This window comes from Embiotoca jacksoni, unplaced genomic scaffold (genome assembly GCF_022577435.1).
Source record: "Embiotoca jacksoni isolate LCO1_2020_lvr unplaced genomic scaffold, fEmbJac1.0.p SCAF_23, whole genome shotgun sequence".
Classification (NCBI taxonomy): domain Eukaryota; kingdom Metazoa; phylum Chordata; class Actinopteri; family Embiotocidae; genus Embiotoca; species Embiotoca jacksoni.
In genome coordinates, this window is record NW_027185374.1 from 7,318,195 (window position 1) to 7,332,002 (window position 13,808).

Genomic DNA, 13,808 nt, shown 5'->3' on the forward strand with positions numbered 1-13,808 from the left:
TCTTGGTACATAACTGGCTGATGTCAGATACGGTGCTGTGAAAGGCTGCACAAGTTCCACAACAACTTGGGGTAGAAGCTTTTGCTGGTCCAGCGCACATTGTACCTCTTCTTCTCAGCTAGCCCCGGTGCAAACCCAACCCGATTTCCCTACGGGATTTTCACTGGTCCGGCAACCGTCCATAGAGGATTGTTTACAGACATTCCATCCTCGGGTTGATTTGACCAATCTCATTACCACAGCTCATCCACAAACTTTTCAGTGGCATCAATCAGTGTTGGTTGTGACTTTAGATGATGATTGTCTGTTCGTCCAGGAGATCAGGGAAGTGTTGGTGTCTCAGGTCTTGAGTTGACCTTTTTATAAAGACCATTTGCAGCAATGAAGTGGCCCGGCTGAAGGAAGAAATGGATTAAGGGGTTTGGACTTGGATGTGCCGCGACGGAGGATGATGTATGATGTCCATGCTGCTGAAACAAATTGGTGTAGACATAAATGTTCTTTTTTATTTTCAATTAGACTTGTTCATATTGCGTTTCCTTTTAAAGGCTCAGAGTCAGAGAACAAAATCAATACTTCATTCCGGCAGCGTCTCTCCTGACAGGTGCATCAGTCACCTGTTCGCCGTCACCCTGTTTCATTCATCACTGTATGTTTTTCACCAACACGTAGGAAGTAACGGTTTTTTTTTTTCTTTCTTTCTTTATGGTTGGGCTTAAGCAAGGTGTACTGTAGTAATGCGAGTGACAATAATGTAAATGATAGGACAAATGTGCAGCAATGAATCCAGCAATTTATTTCAAACGGAACAGAAGAATACTGCACAAGATTGCATCAGCAGAGGTTTATGCATAGACTTTGATTTTGAAAATATTTTACACATATATTTATATTTTTTGTTAAATAACCTCTCTGCATTTTCATAAACACACTCTCTTATGGCATTCTGATAACGTCTTCACTACTTAGTACAACGGTTGTGTCAGATGTTTGTGTTTCTTTCTTCTTTGATATGTTCCATACATTGTCGTGGAGAAAAGATTTGTTGAAGTCAAAGCAAAAAACATTGCAACTCTTAACGACTCTGAATGCCACAGCACTGCACACTACAAGACTGTCCACTGTCAACACTATGGTTGCATTCAAAACGTAAAAATAAAGGGGTTGAGCAAAAAAAAAAATATATAGAGGTTAGCAAATACAGGACCAGCAGAGGAAATTATTTAGCAGCAGTTTCAGAAAGAGAGAGAGAGAGAGAGAGAAAGAGACGGGAGAAGATGGCGAACGACAGCAGAAGCTCAGGAAAATTCATAAATTTGTATTCAAAGACAAGTCGGATAAAATGTGGCTCAAGTGATAAACGAGCTTCCAGTGATGTTATGGGGAAAAATAAGAACTTGAATTTGGTGATTTTTAAATGACTAAGAACCAACCAATCTGAACAACAAAATTATTTCTTTTCATAAAAGCATAATTATCTTTTTTTTTTTAATTTTAAAATTTTTATTAAAATCGTAAGCACTGTAATGGAGACTATTTATGACATTTAAGATTCAACTCAGCAGCCAGGTGAAATAGGTTTTGGTGGGTTTACCCTCCAACTACATCCATGCTATAGGCCCAAAGCTGTCCCATTTAACTTGTGTTTTAGCTGTTCATAAGTTCCAGTGGGCAGTACAGTACAGGCTTACACACATGTGTCAATCTGGGATTCAGTCCAGCGCGGGGCACAAATCCTCTGTGGTGTTTCAGGCCTGGAACATCGAGTCTTTTATCAGGTTAGCTTTGGAGTGAGCTGAGGGAGCCGCGACTGTGCTGCCGACTACATGTTCTTGTACATGGAGCGGTCTCTGGGGAGCTGGGGCTGAGCCGCTGTCAGCTTGAGGTGGAAGTGGTAGACCGTGACCGTGATGACGATTATTAGGCCCAAAATGAAGCCCAGCACGAGGGGGAGGGTCTCCTCCAGGCGCTCCCGCTGGTCGGTGATACACTGGTAGGCTGCAAAAAGTGGAATAATTAAGTCAGCATGCAAGCAAAGGTGACTGAACATGACTGACAAAAAAGCCCCCGAAGGCCTGAGGTGGTGGATCTATTCGTGTGTATTGCCTTTCCAGGCTGAGTGATATTTCAATTATCTTTCCTAATGCCTTTTAATGTAATTGTATAGTCATATAATCAATAATTTGGTCTAAATTAGGAATGTGACAGAATGGAATAACAGTTATTATTGTTTCATCTGCTGATTGTTTTCTTGACCACTTTTTTTTTTATTGTGTAACACCTCCAAAAATAGTAAAACAAAATGCAGTGACGTGTTCACATTTCTTGTTTTGTCTGACCAAAGGCCTAAAACCCAAAACTATTGAGTTTACTGTTGTGAAAAATTCAATAAACAAGATTTACATTTAGAAAGCTGGACCCAGTACATGTTTGACATTTTTGCTTAAAAATTTAAAAAAAAAATTGTAAATAGCTGCTGATTTAATTTATCAACTGCCTAATTGTTTCATAGTTTAATTTAATGAGATATAAGTATATGTCACTAAATGAATTTGTTTTTCTTTTACACATGCAAAGGTTGTTTTTTGCTGTGTAGTGGAACACATTGTGCTGAAATTTGATCATTTTGTATGTGATATAATTGCAGTCCCATCTCTGTCTTTCAGTCTTGGCTGTATTCATTAATTGTAGATTATAGTAGTAAGGACACGTTTATCATGTGGCCCTTCACAGGTTCACTCAAGCGTAGGTTGTTGGAGGTATTCGTTCTTGACGTGCACAGCTGTTTGGAATAATGGAGGTCGAATTTGTGTGGTTGTTCAGAAGTAACCGTTCCTGAGGATTTGATTTGCTGAATGGCACAATTTTCAAACCGAAGATCCCCTTTTCTTCCAGTTATATTATTTAATAACGTTTGTTTTTTTTTGTGTCTCTTGTGCTCAGTTAAAAGTAGCCTACACATCCAGTATATGTTCATATACTGGTGTTTGTTATGGAGGAAGGAGGACACCTGAAACACTTTCTGGCTGCACAGTGTGTGTGTGTGTGTGTGTGTGTGTGTGTGTGTGTGTGTGTGTGTGTGTGTGTGTGTGTGTGTGTGTGTGTGTTGGTTTTGAAGTTGGAGGTGTATCTCCCTGTGGACGACAGTAACACACACTAGGAGGAAGCAGTGAAGCATAGCACAGCCTAGTTTACAGCAGCTCAGGGCAAATGATTCTTCCAAGGTGATTGGACAGCCAGGTACATTGAGTATGTCTATAAAAGCTGCATTCAGGGCAAGGATATGACTGCACTCATAAAGTCCTACTGACCCCCCCCCCCCCCACCACCCCCTTCTCTTTCTGTCTTCGTCTCTCTCCCTTTCTTCTTTGTCTCTCTTGCATCCCCACCCCACCCCTCCTTTCTCTCTCGTCACCCCCATCTTCCTCTCTGCAGCCCTATTTACTCCTCATACTGCAGCAATAACCCCCCCAGAGAGCAGCGCGTGTGAGTCAGAAAGAGACGTACAGCTGTACCTCCCTCACCCCGAGGATTTCCCATCACCATCACCATCATCTTCATCTTTGTTGTTCTTTTTAAATCATGTGTGACCAGAAGAACGTGGCGGCGTGTGTCAACGGTTGTGCAGTTTTTCGTGCTGCTCTTGCTCTTACGTTCACTGAACATGAAGTCGGAGGCGATGTCGAAGGGCTGGATCTGGGTGTCGTACATGGAGAGCGTGACGCCTTTCTGATGGTCAGTCGAGATGAGGGTGAGGGTCTGCTGCGCCGTGCACAAAAAGGAGCGCCCGGCCGGGGTCACCAGGGCCGACAGGCGGTGGGTGCTGGCTGTGTGCTTCCCAGCTGGAGAGAGAGGAAGGAATTACCGGTGTTACTAAGTTTTAAGGCGCTTTGAAAGGTGTAATTAGCCTTCATTAGTTTGATGTAGAAAAATATATCCAATATAATAATTTTATGACGATTTTCTGGGTATAATTTGGAGGTATCCAGTATTGGATGAAACAAAATGATAAAAAAAAACAAAAAAAAAAACACCAAAAAAAACAACACAAACAAAAAAAAATACCTTAAACATGTTGCCAGTTGGCAAAAAAAAAATAAAAAATACTAAACTTTATGATTTACAATGTTTAATTATTTATGTGCCCATTTCCCAATGATGGTAATAATAATAATATGAACTTGGACCGTAACTTAAGCTAAAAGACACAGGATGAAAATCTATTATTTTCTCAAATCCGAAAAGTCATAAATGTGGTCGATACTTATAAATGTCTGTATGAATCAAAGCCTTGAAATCCAGCTGATGAGATGAATTGGGGCAAGTAACGATCAAAGCAGGCGGATGGGAAATGTTGCTGAGTAGCTACTGTACACAGGCTCGGCGGGAGACTCACGGTTGTACGCGTTGATGAAATGCGACGTCTCCGAGGTGTCGTAGACGAACTGGACCTTGCTAATCTTCCACACCTCAATGTCCTTGTCACGGAACTCCTGCAACACGCACAAAGACACGTGCACGCGTCAAACCGGACGTTTCGGCTCGGCCCGGCCTCCGGTCGGCAAAAACGGCTCGACGCGCCTTGTTCGGTGTTGAAATCTTTAGAGAATAAGTTCATTTGGACCGAGCGTCGTAACTCCTAGAAATATAATATTCCTCTCATCAGCGCAGTTGACGCGTTTCCACTGATCGTGCGGAAGGCGTCGGAGGTTTTCGTACGCTTGAAAACGCAGCATTCTTGATTTCCTCGCGTCAAATACCTTTACGATTCGAAGTGACAAAACAATTTGTGATTTTGCGATATTGCCAGGAAATTCCCAGAGAACTCGAGCCTTCTGTTATTCTGCACATGGTGATGCAGTACACGCGCTATCTCCGCGTTCTCGCCCACCTTAGAGAAGTAGATGCGGAGTGTGTAGGCTACGTTCTTCCAGGTAATGTGGATCTCTGACTCCGTACTCCCGCATTTCCCCTCGATTTCTGCATTACGGGGCAGAGTGAACGACGCCTGCTCGGTGATCAACTGCAAAACAGCAAGCATGTGAGAAAAGTTGACACATTACGGGGTGAATTGTAAAGAGATGGGGTGTTCAGCGACAGACCACAATTTTTAAGCGCCAACTTAAATTGCAACCAGACAGACCACAATTTTTAAGCGCCAACTTAAATTGCAACCAAATTTAGAATACCAATTTATTTGAGCGCACCGTTTATGCAAACAATAGCAACCAATAATTTTATTTTATTTACAACTTTCATAAGTAGCATGTTTCCCCGTTCTTTACAACGGGGCTGGTGATGAGACTCGGCATTTTACGCACCGCTGCGAATCATAACCGCAGATTTCAATATACATTGCGACTGAATTCAAAGTAGATGTCCTTCCTTGATACGAGTGAACCACCATTTGAATGAACCCTGAAAAATTTACATGCGTGAATCCGTTTTATGCACAACGGTTTGATCCAATGCTAGTCCTGAACAAAACAAAAACAAAAAAAAGCACAATTTTACGCAGCTGAGTTGCATTCACATGTATTAAAACGCACGGGGATTCCTTACGTCTATCCTGTTGAGCGCGAGCACGTCATACGGCACGAGGAATTTCACAGCGAACTCTACCATCAGGCATGTTGTACCGTTCTCCCGGACGGCGAAGATCGCCTTGTCTGGGTTGTTGGAGAGACCGGACAGGTTCTCCCCTTCCTGCTCCGCCAGCACCACGGACAGCGCCAGCAGACCTGGCAACAGAGCAGAGGAGGTCAGAGATAGAATGGGTGTGTGTGTGTGTGTGCGTGTTGTGTGTGTGTGTGTGTGTGCATGTGTGTGCGTGCGTGTGTGCGTGTGTGTGTGTGTGTGTGTGTGTGTGTGTGTGTGTGTGTGTGTGTTGGGGTGGGTGGGGGGGGAGTGCAGGGGACATTAAAAAGTCGAAGGGTGAGCCGCGTATGTCAGTCAGGTAACAAATGGTTCGCACACACCCCACGCACACCACAACACCCACTAAAACATGCAGAATCAGCAGACACGGCAACGCAAAAAGGACTAATCGGGAGTTTAGCTGAGGGCCTCACACCTTTAGATCACTGGTATATCACCTCTGTTTCCTCCCGGCAAAGTCAAAATCAGGTTTAAAACCACTGGAGACTGAAATCTGCAGTATCAGGGGAGCAACAGCACGCCACTGGCTGCAGCCTAAACCACGTCAGAAAGTCATCAGCTTGCAACTCTGATCGTGTTTGAACGACTTTTCCGATCCGAGTGGACAAAATGCTGCTGAAAATATGCCAACTCATGGATATGGAGCAACACACGCACACGCACACGCGCACGCACACACACACACACACACACACACACGCATCCGGTAATGTCTAAACACACGCAGCGGGTGCACATGCGTGCACGCGCCCTACACATGTACACACTGCAGTGAGGAGTCACGAACAACTGCACGCACACGCTCGCTTACCAAACACACTGAGCAGCAAAAGTCGGGCGCTCTCCGTGGTGCTGAAACCGAGTCGTCCCATCGCTATCAGCTTCCCAGGCGCTGAAAAAAAAAGGGGCGAACTGACTAGGCAGCCTGTGCTGAACCCACGAAAAGAAAGGAGAGAAAGAAACGCAGGGAGGGGAGGAGGGAGAGGAAGAAAAGAGAGAGAGAGAGAGAGAGAGAGAGAGATGAGAGAGAGAGGAGAGAGAGAGAGAGAGAGAGAGGATTGCCTCTACTCAGCGCCAAGAAGTCACGCTCAGATCATCGTGAATGCAGCAAAAAAAAAAAAAAATGTCTCCAGGTTGGACGTGAGATCCGGTCTGCGCTGCAGAAGCAGCCGGCACCGAGGAGTTCTGGCCGTCTGAACCGACCCTCCCCGTTCAAGGTTGACAGGTTCTAACCCTGTAACAGCTGCACGACCGGCTTCCCTCCGCACATTCTTAACGTCACGAACAAATGGTCCGTCTGAAAGGAAAAAAGTTCGTTAACTGAATTTATCTCCTGTACGGAGGGGGGGGGGCTCGGCATGCAGTCTCGGTTACTCCCGCAATGCTGTAGTCTCCATCTCTGTGGTAGCAGCTGCAGGTTGGGCTGAAATGATGTATGTCTGGAGGGAAACGCCGGCAACTCCTCCCTCCCTCCCTCTCGCAAAACTCCACTTCTGCAAGGTTGCAGCTGAGTGAGAAAAAAAAAAAAAAAAAATCCCTCAATCTCGCACTGAAATGTAAGATATTCGTTCAGAGGTCGTTTTAAATGGAGCGAGACTTTTTTTTAATTTTTTTTTTTTTTTTTAGCAATTTACTTTTACCAATAAACTTCTCTTGTTGAGCACAGGAGGGACATCTGTCGTCCTGAGACGTTCTCAGAAGCACCGGAACCACCAGGGCGTATCTTTGAATTATTGACGATTTAGAATTACGTCAAAAGCCTGGATTCTACTTGTGGGATCCAAGAACAAGACAACATGGTGACCCCCTTTTTTTTTTTTATTTTTTTTTTTTTAAATACAGCAAATGCTGATGGTCTCTTTTTGAGTGTGTGTCTCTCTCTCTCTCTCTCACCCACCCACCCACCAACACTCAGGACGTCATATCTATCTCAGATTTGATTTGAATAGCAACCTTTTAAAGAAACTGACACAGACCGCCTGACAAGAAATCTGCAACAGTGTGGTGAAGGATACAGACATACGGACATGTATGAAAGATGTTTGCGAAACAATAACTAAATAATCATTTCTAACGTACCGCACATCACCACCTCCGATAAACACCCCACCCCGCGGAGAAAGGAGTGGCAAATGCCGCTGAACACAGCAGCAACTATATATAACAGAAACGAAGTTGCACGTTGCGTTTTTATCTTGCGGCTGCAGCGACCAACTGGCAGGTGCAGGCTCGCCGTTTAATTCAGAGTCAACTTGTGCTGATTGCTGGTGACTTCTCGGCTGTCAGCGATAGTTAAAATAATACGCGTTTACTCCCTCCGTCATTCGTCGTCAGCTTCCGGATGTAATGGCTAAAAACGTTAGTGTGAGCCTATGAAAAAGAGAAAGAGAGATTCTGGGGGGGGGGGGGGGGGGGGGCTCCGGTGACTTGCACTCAAGGTTTTCGGTGTTTTTAAAAAGGTCAGCGATGATCTCGGGACACCCTTTTGGAAGTGAATTTAGAAAGGTAGCATGAAGGAATTCTTGCAGACGATCGCTGTTGGAACCAAGTGTAAAAGTGCCGTTTGTTGAATGGCGGGCGGATAAGGCAGCCAAACACGTTTTACGCACGGCCCGCAGTCGCTTTTACGAGTTTAGTTTTCTGAAATGACAAGTCAAACTCGCATTCCACGGAGCCGATGCTGTCGATGCCGGACTTACTGTCCACCCGGGGGGATGGTTCACGCTCAGAGGAAAAGTTTCCGATCGCGGAATCCGCTCGGAACCCAAAACCGGATCTTGTTCCGGTTTTTTTTTTTTTTTTTTTTTTTTTTTTTTACGTCCTTCTGAAACTCCGGTGAGGTAAATCGGCGAAAGAGTTTGTTGCTCGACACTGAGAAAGTCGTGGCTGCGGAGGCGGCAGATGTTCCGGTAGACCGAAGAGGTTCAGCTTGGCTTGGAGAGGGGCTTCGCGCCTCCTCACGGTTCTGGTTTTATGCAAAGGCGACAACAGAGTGCGCTCCGGAGGTGTGGGGCTGAGCACACAGGCTGGCAGACTGCATCTTTTCTTATAGTAGCTGTCGTGAATCTACGCACACCGAAGTCTAACGTTTTCGATTTTTCTGGTTCCGAATCGGTCTCACTTTTCTTGGCGAGAATGGGAGTCAGTGAGATGCCCAGGGCAGAGGGCGCGCTGGGTTTGTGGGTTTTGCTGGCCCGGGGGGGGGGGGGGTGATCACCAGAGGCGGTGAGCCTTTCCGCGGGTTTTGAATGGTCAGGGGAATGACTACAAGTCCGTGGAGGGGGGTGGAGGGGGGGGGGGGGGTACAGGAGAGGGGACTCCGGAGAAGACCTGATCCCGTGAAGAGTCGTCATTCTCTCTTTCAAACGTCAACAAACTCTGCTTTATCCGAGGCCTTGGCTGCCAAGTGCAATTTTGAACCAATGGGGCGACGTCTGTGGTTAACACGTTTGGAGGACGTCGAGTTTGTTTACGAAATGTTCAACTTTACTTTCAAACTCATTTCCCAAACTTAAGTCGCGGCCGCGCGTTCCCCGGCGCGCCTCCCGTCCGCCTCGCGGCTCTTCTTGGAGTTGTTAAGTGAGCGAAAAAAAAAAAAAAAAATGCACTCGGCGCGTCCGAGAAACTTCGCCACTTCAACAACAGCCGAGTTGCCAACTTTATTTTTCCGGTCTACCTGCAGACCCAGTCTCTTGAACGCTTTCACCAAAAACTCCACAACGGGCGATTGACCCGCCGCTGCGGCGTACATTAGGGCGGTGTTAACCCCAGGAGTCCACGATCTCCGGGGTCTGCGTTGTTTCGCACCAGGATCTCCACCGCGTCCGGGTAGCCTTCCTCACAGGCGTAGCTGAGCGCGGTGCGTCCGTTCCCGTCTCGACGGTTTGACGCTTGCCCTTTGTGCAGCAGAAGCTCAACAAACTTGCACCGAGTCCGGACATCAGGTAGGAGAACAGAGGAGATGAGGGGGGGGGGGGGGGGGGGTGTCTGCGCGCCCCTCCGTTTTGGAGTCCACGATTTTTCCCCGTCCAGCGCGTTCCAGGACAAACTCGCCAGGTGGACTTTAATCCTTGGAACATCGCCTCTAGGAGGATTTCGGTGCCCGTTTGCTCGTTGGGACTTTTCTGGAACTTTTGAGCATATTTCTGAAAGAGTCCCAAGATTTCATCCAAGAAAAGTCATCTTTCTATTGGTTGGAGCAGGTTTAAAAACCTCTCACCCCCCCCAAAAAAAAAAAACAACAAAAAAACAAGTGCTGACAAACAAGCCCACCATCCTTGTTATATAGTAAAAGGGGAGCTCCGGAGTTGCCGGGCAACCCAAACATAATTACCGCGCTTTGTTCGTCTTTCTAATGGAAATACTTGGCTTATAATGACAATGAAAGGCTTCGGCACCGGAGCCGCTTGTGCTCGAGAGGAGAACTGGCATATGAATTCACTCTGCACTTGTTGAATGTGATGAGACTGCGAAGGGTCATTATTTGGGAAAATAAGTGCGTGGGTTGTGGAGTGTGTGTGTGTGTGTGTGTGTGTGTGCGCGCGCCCGTGCGCGTCGCGCACTCCTCTGTTGACAATAAATGTGGCCTGCAGTGTGACCGCAGCACACTGATCAAATCTCAGGGTACAACCGAGGGGATGAAAAGTATAATGTTTTAATAAATCAGATTTGTATAGATATTATTGGTGCCACTGGTTAAGTCCAAAACTCTGCAAGCCATTGAAACCCTGGTTTACTTAAAAAAAGAAAAATCACTTTTAACCTGAAATGTCACTTAGTTTTCCAAATGAAAATGTTTACTTTAAGCTTTTCCAAATTTGAACAGGATAAGTCAAACGCAAGGATCATGTTCTGATGAAAAATGAAATAAGCCACATACTTATGTCCCATTTTACACCTGGATTTATTGGTACACATACTAAAAAACAGTATTAAAGGAGCTGGATAACAACAGTATTTTCATTGCTATAAGTTCAACAGTACAATATAAATACAAAAAACACGCACAGAATGTCTGTTGACAAGCTACAATTCAAATAGAAAACAAAGAGAAGATACAGTAGAAACTGAGGAAATGAAATCAGTGATGATGCTCTGCAAAAATAATCTGCTTTTTCGACAAACTCGAGAGCCAAAGGTTACATGTAATCACACAACAGAAACATTCAACTAGTGCAACAAAAAAAAAGCCTCTAACATAATAATCTTAAACTACACATTATCTAATATATATATAATATATATTCATTTATTTATATATACCTTCATATAAATAACCCCTTAATTTGGCATTTTATCATTCATAAAATAATTTAAACGTCCTAACAGACACTGAGTGGCACATTTGAAAGCGATGGAATAAAATTTAAAAGCACTTTTACTCGTTTATCTCTGCACTAGATATGTGGTGAGAGCTTTATATTGTGTTGTGTGGTGCAGAAAAAGGGCAGACTGGAAAACAGAAAAGTAAACGAACAAACTAGAAAACCCAGTGAAATGTCTTTTCCCGACAGCCCACAGACCCGCTCTGTCCACGAGCCCTTGAATGATAGAACACAACCGGTCGAAAAGGAAATTGAACTACATACATTCCAGTATATACAAGAACATCCTGTCTACCCTTTACGTGAATTACAGCAGAATAAAAGGAAAACAAATTTAAAAAGCCCAAAAAAAGACCTGCAAGTGCTTTTATCCCCATATTTTATTTTTTTATTTTTTAAATATCATTATTATGACTTTTTGTCATTTTGGTCAATCTTTAGTGTTATGCCATGCATCGCAGTACTTCGCGTCCCGTGTTTCTTAAATATTATTCCTCCCTAAAACCATCTGTAGTCCCATAAACAACAACAATTAAAGGGAACCTTTTGCCGGCCTCCTCTGAAATCCAGAGAGTGGAGCGTGTGTCGCATTCATGTCCCAGACTTTGTTACAAATCTGCTCTAATTATTCGGCCTGATCTCCCCTGACCAAAGCCAAACGGGGGAAACAATGAGGATTACGAGCCGGGGTTACTAAAGTACAGTCGACTACGTATTAAGGGAGCACTTAACTTCAACGATACCTTAATAAGTGCACGACTGACAAGAGGAGCCGGGTTTCCGTCAGCCAAAGTTGGTGAACGGCCAGTCAATTAACAATGTCGCCAGAGAAGTACAGATTTGGCTCAGGTGTCACGACAGTTTAAAATGTACAAACCCTTAAATGCATTTGAATCTGATTTGATCTCGTACCAGCAGATGTCCAGTTCATCATATTTTCAGATGTCGACTAAATGTTATTGCCTCAGATTGTAGCAATACAATGACTGTCATTACGTTAAAGGCATACCACATTTTGGTTACCATCACTGTAACACTTGTACCTATTTTTTTTTTTGTGTGTGTGTGTGGTTACTTTGAGGGACTCGTGTTTACTCATTTTTTTTTGCATAGTATACATGATTTTGAGCTCCAAATTTGAGGATAGAAAGTTGCAGATTTTGCAGTTGGAAACTTGAATTAAGCTTTTTTTTTTTTTTTTTTTTTTTTTTTTTTAAGTGCAGAAGAAGCACAGCGTTTCCACCATGTCCATTTGACTGAGAAGTTGGCCATAATAATGAAGGTGAACATCTATTCCACGTGATCCCTTTATAGTATTCTGACTCTAACAAGATGAAAAGCCTTCTTATAGTCGGCCGTTACATTGTTGAACAAAAAAAAGGCAATAATACATCTTTGTGAAGTCCAAACAACTTACATTGTGGTGACACAGGGGGGGGGGGGGTGTTTGCCACTCTTTCATACAGTGATTTTGTTTTTTTTTAAATACATTCTTACTGAAAAACAGAAAACCTACAGTAGTGCACCGCTACATTTTCCTCTTTTATTTTTTTTTTGACGGCCTATCACATACAAAAGTGCTCAGGACAGGACTGGAGTGTAGCGTACAGTGTATTTCACAAAGTTTATTCGTTTGTGCTGAAATTACATTAAATCTTATACGTACTCGTCTCCCGTCTTACTCTCCGTTTCTGTAGCTGTTAATTGGCAAAAAAAATAAAATAAGTCAAAAAGGGAACAGATATCTGCTTTGTCTGAAGTCTGAGGAACGTACATACGTGTGTGTGTGTGTGTGTGTGTGTGTGTGTGTGTGTGTGTGTGTGTGTGTGTGTGCGTGTGTGTGTCCACCAATAGCTGCAGTTTTGTGTTGCCCATAGAATGCGGAGAACATTGGAGGCGACAGACAATTTAGATGAGAAGGGAGGAGGGTGCGTTTGACTCTGCATTGCTTCGTCTCCGTGGTAACACTTCCTGTCTCGATAAGTGGTTAAGCCCCCTGTCAAACAGTGATAAGCACCGACGGCTCAGTGGTACACACAAAGTTAGTGGGTGGGATAGAGGTGCAGAGAACACGAGGCAGGGATGACTGAGCGGATGGTGTGTGTGTGTGTGTGTGTGTGTGTGTGTGTGTGTGTGTGTGTGTGTGTGTGTGTGTGTGTGTGAAACGTTAATATCAGTCAGACAGTGACGTAGGCAGGGATGTCGTCTCTGGGTTGTGAAGGGCTTTCTGTGGTGGTGTTTCTGCACCCGTGTGTGTGTGCGTTTATGTCTCGGTCTCAGTCGCTCACACCACCGTGGCAGGTCTGCGGTCCATCTCCTCCTCCAACTTCACCATCTGCTGCATGTCCTTGGCCTTTGAGGAGATAGAAAACAGTCACACACACACACACACACACGACACAAAGTAAACCTCGCACTAAATGTACAGGAACAGCATTTTACAGAGAGACATCCGTCTCATGTTGTCCGTTTTAAGTGTTCAGTTCAAAACAACTCGCACACTTGTTAGTTCTGAACGTTATCTCGCTCATCAGTTTATCATCCGTGTCCATCTCTACTCATTCTGCTGGGTGTCCATCATTGAAGACTAAAGCAGGTCATATATACCACACGTTTAGATGCGCGCATCGGGACACGCGTACTATGAAAGCAGATGAGCCCAGAGTGAAAGCGCAGTGGGGCAGGTTGTGAGCTGGCTGTTTTTGCTTAGTAATAGCTGGTGAGTCATGGTGATAAATGACTCAAGCTGCTCTGGCACTCCTCACACCCCGAGAGCTGCAGACTAAAAAAAAAAAAAGGAGTGGAATCTCACTGCACACAGGAGAG

At 44.5% G+C, this 13,808-nt stretch overlaps 2 protein-coding genes across 9 annotated transcripts in view; both read right to left on the reverse strand.

Annotated features, from left to right (window-relative positions):
* Window positions 1–775: 775 nt before the first annotated feature.
* lamp5 (lysosomal associated membrane protein family member 5) lies at window positions 776–8,935 on the reverse strand. 3 transcript variants are annotated; one of them, XM_069158565.1, is made up of 8 exons: window positions 7,738–8,934; window positions 6,721–7,165; window positions 6,470–6,550; window positions 5,563–5,741; window positions 4,892–5,023; window positions 4,397–4,493; window positions 3,654–3,842; window positions 776–1,998 (listed from the first exon to the last, which is right to left on the reverse strand). In XM_069158565.1, exons 3-8 carry the CDS (start codon window positions 6,528–6,530, stop codon window positions 1,823–1,825), a joined length of 834 nt encoding a protein of 277 aa, XP_069014666.1. In that variant the 5' UTR covers window positions 6,531–6,550; window positions 6,721–7,165; window positions 7,738–8,934; the 3' UTR covers window positions 776–1,822. The 3 variants fall into 3 exon arrangements, with proteins under 3 accessions (XP_069014666.1, XP_069014665.1, XP_069014667.1); XM_069158564.1 differs by lacking the exon at window positions 6,721–7,165 and having other exon boundaries at window positions 7,738–8,935; XM_069158566.1 differs by lacking the exon at window positions 7,738–8,934 and having other exon boundaries at window positions 6,721–7,269.
* A 1,602-nt stretch (window positions 8,936–10,537) lies between these two features.
* The window catches only part of LOC138203578 (1-phosphatidylinositol 4,5-bisphosphate phosphodiesterase beta-4-like), a 59,649-nt gene continuing 56,378 nt past the window's right edge, over window positions 10,538–13,808 (reverse strand). For all 6 annotated transcript variants that reach the window (XM_069158562.1, XM_069158560.1, XM_069158559.1 and 3 more), the window contains one exon: window positions 10,538–13,335. In XM_069158562.1, the coding sequence (XP_069014663.1) occupies window positions 13,311–13,335 (25 nt within the window). In that variant the 3' untranslated portion in view covers window positions 10,538–13,310. The remainder of the gene's footprint in view (window positions 13,336–13,808) is intronic.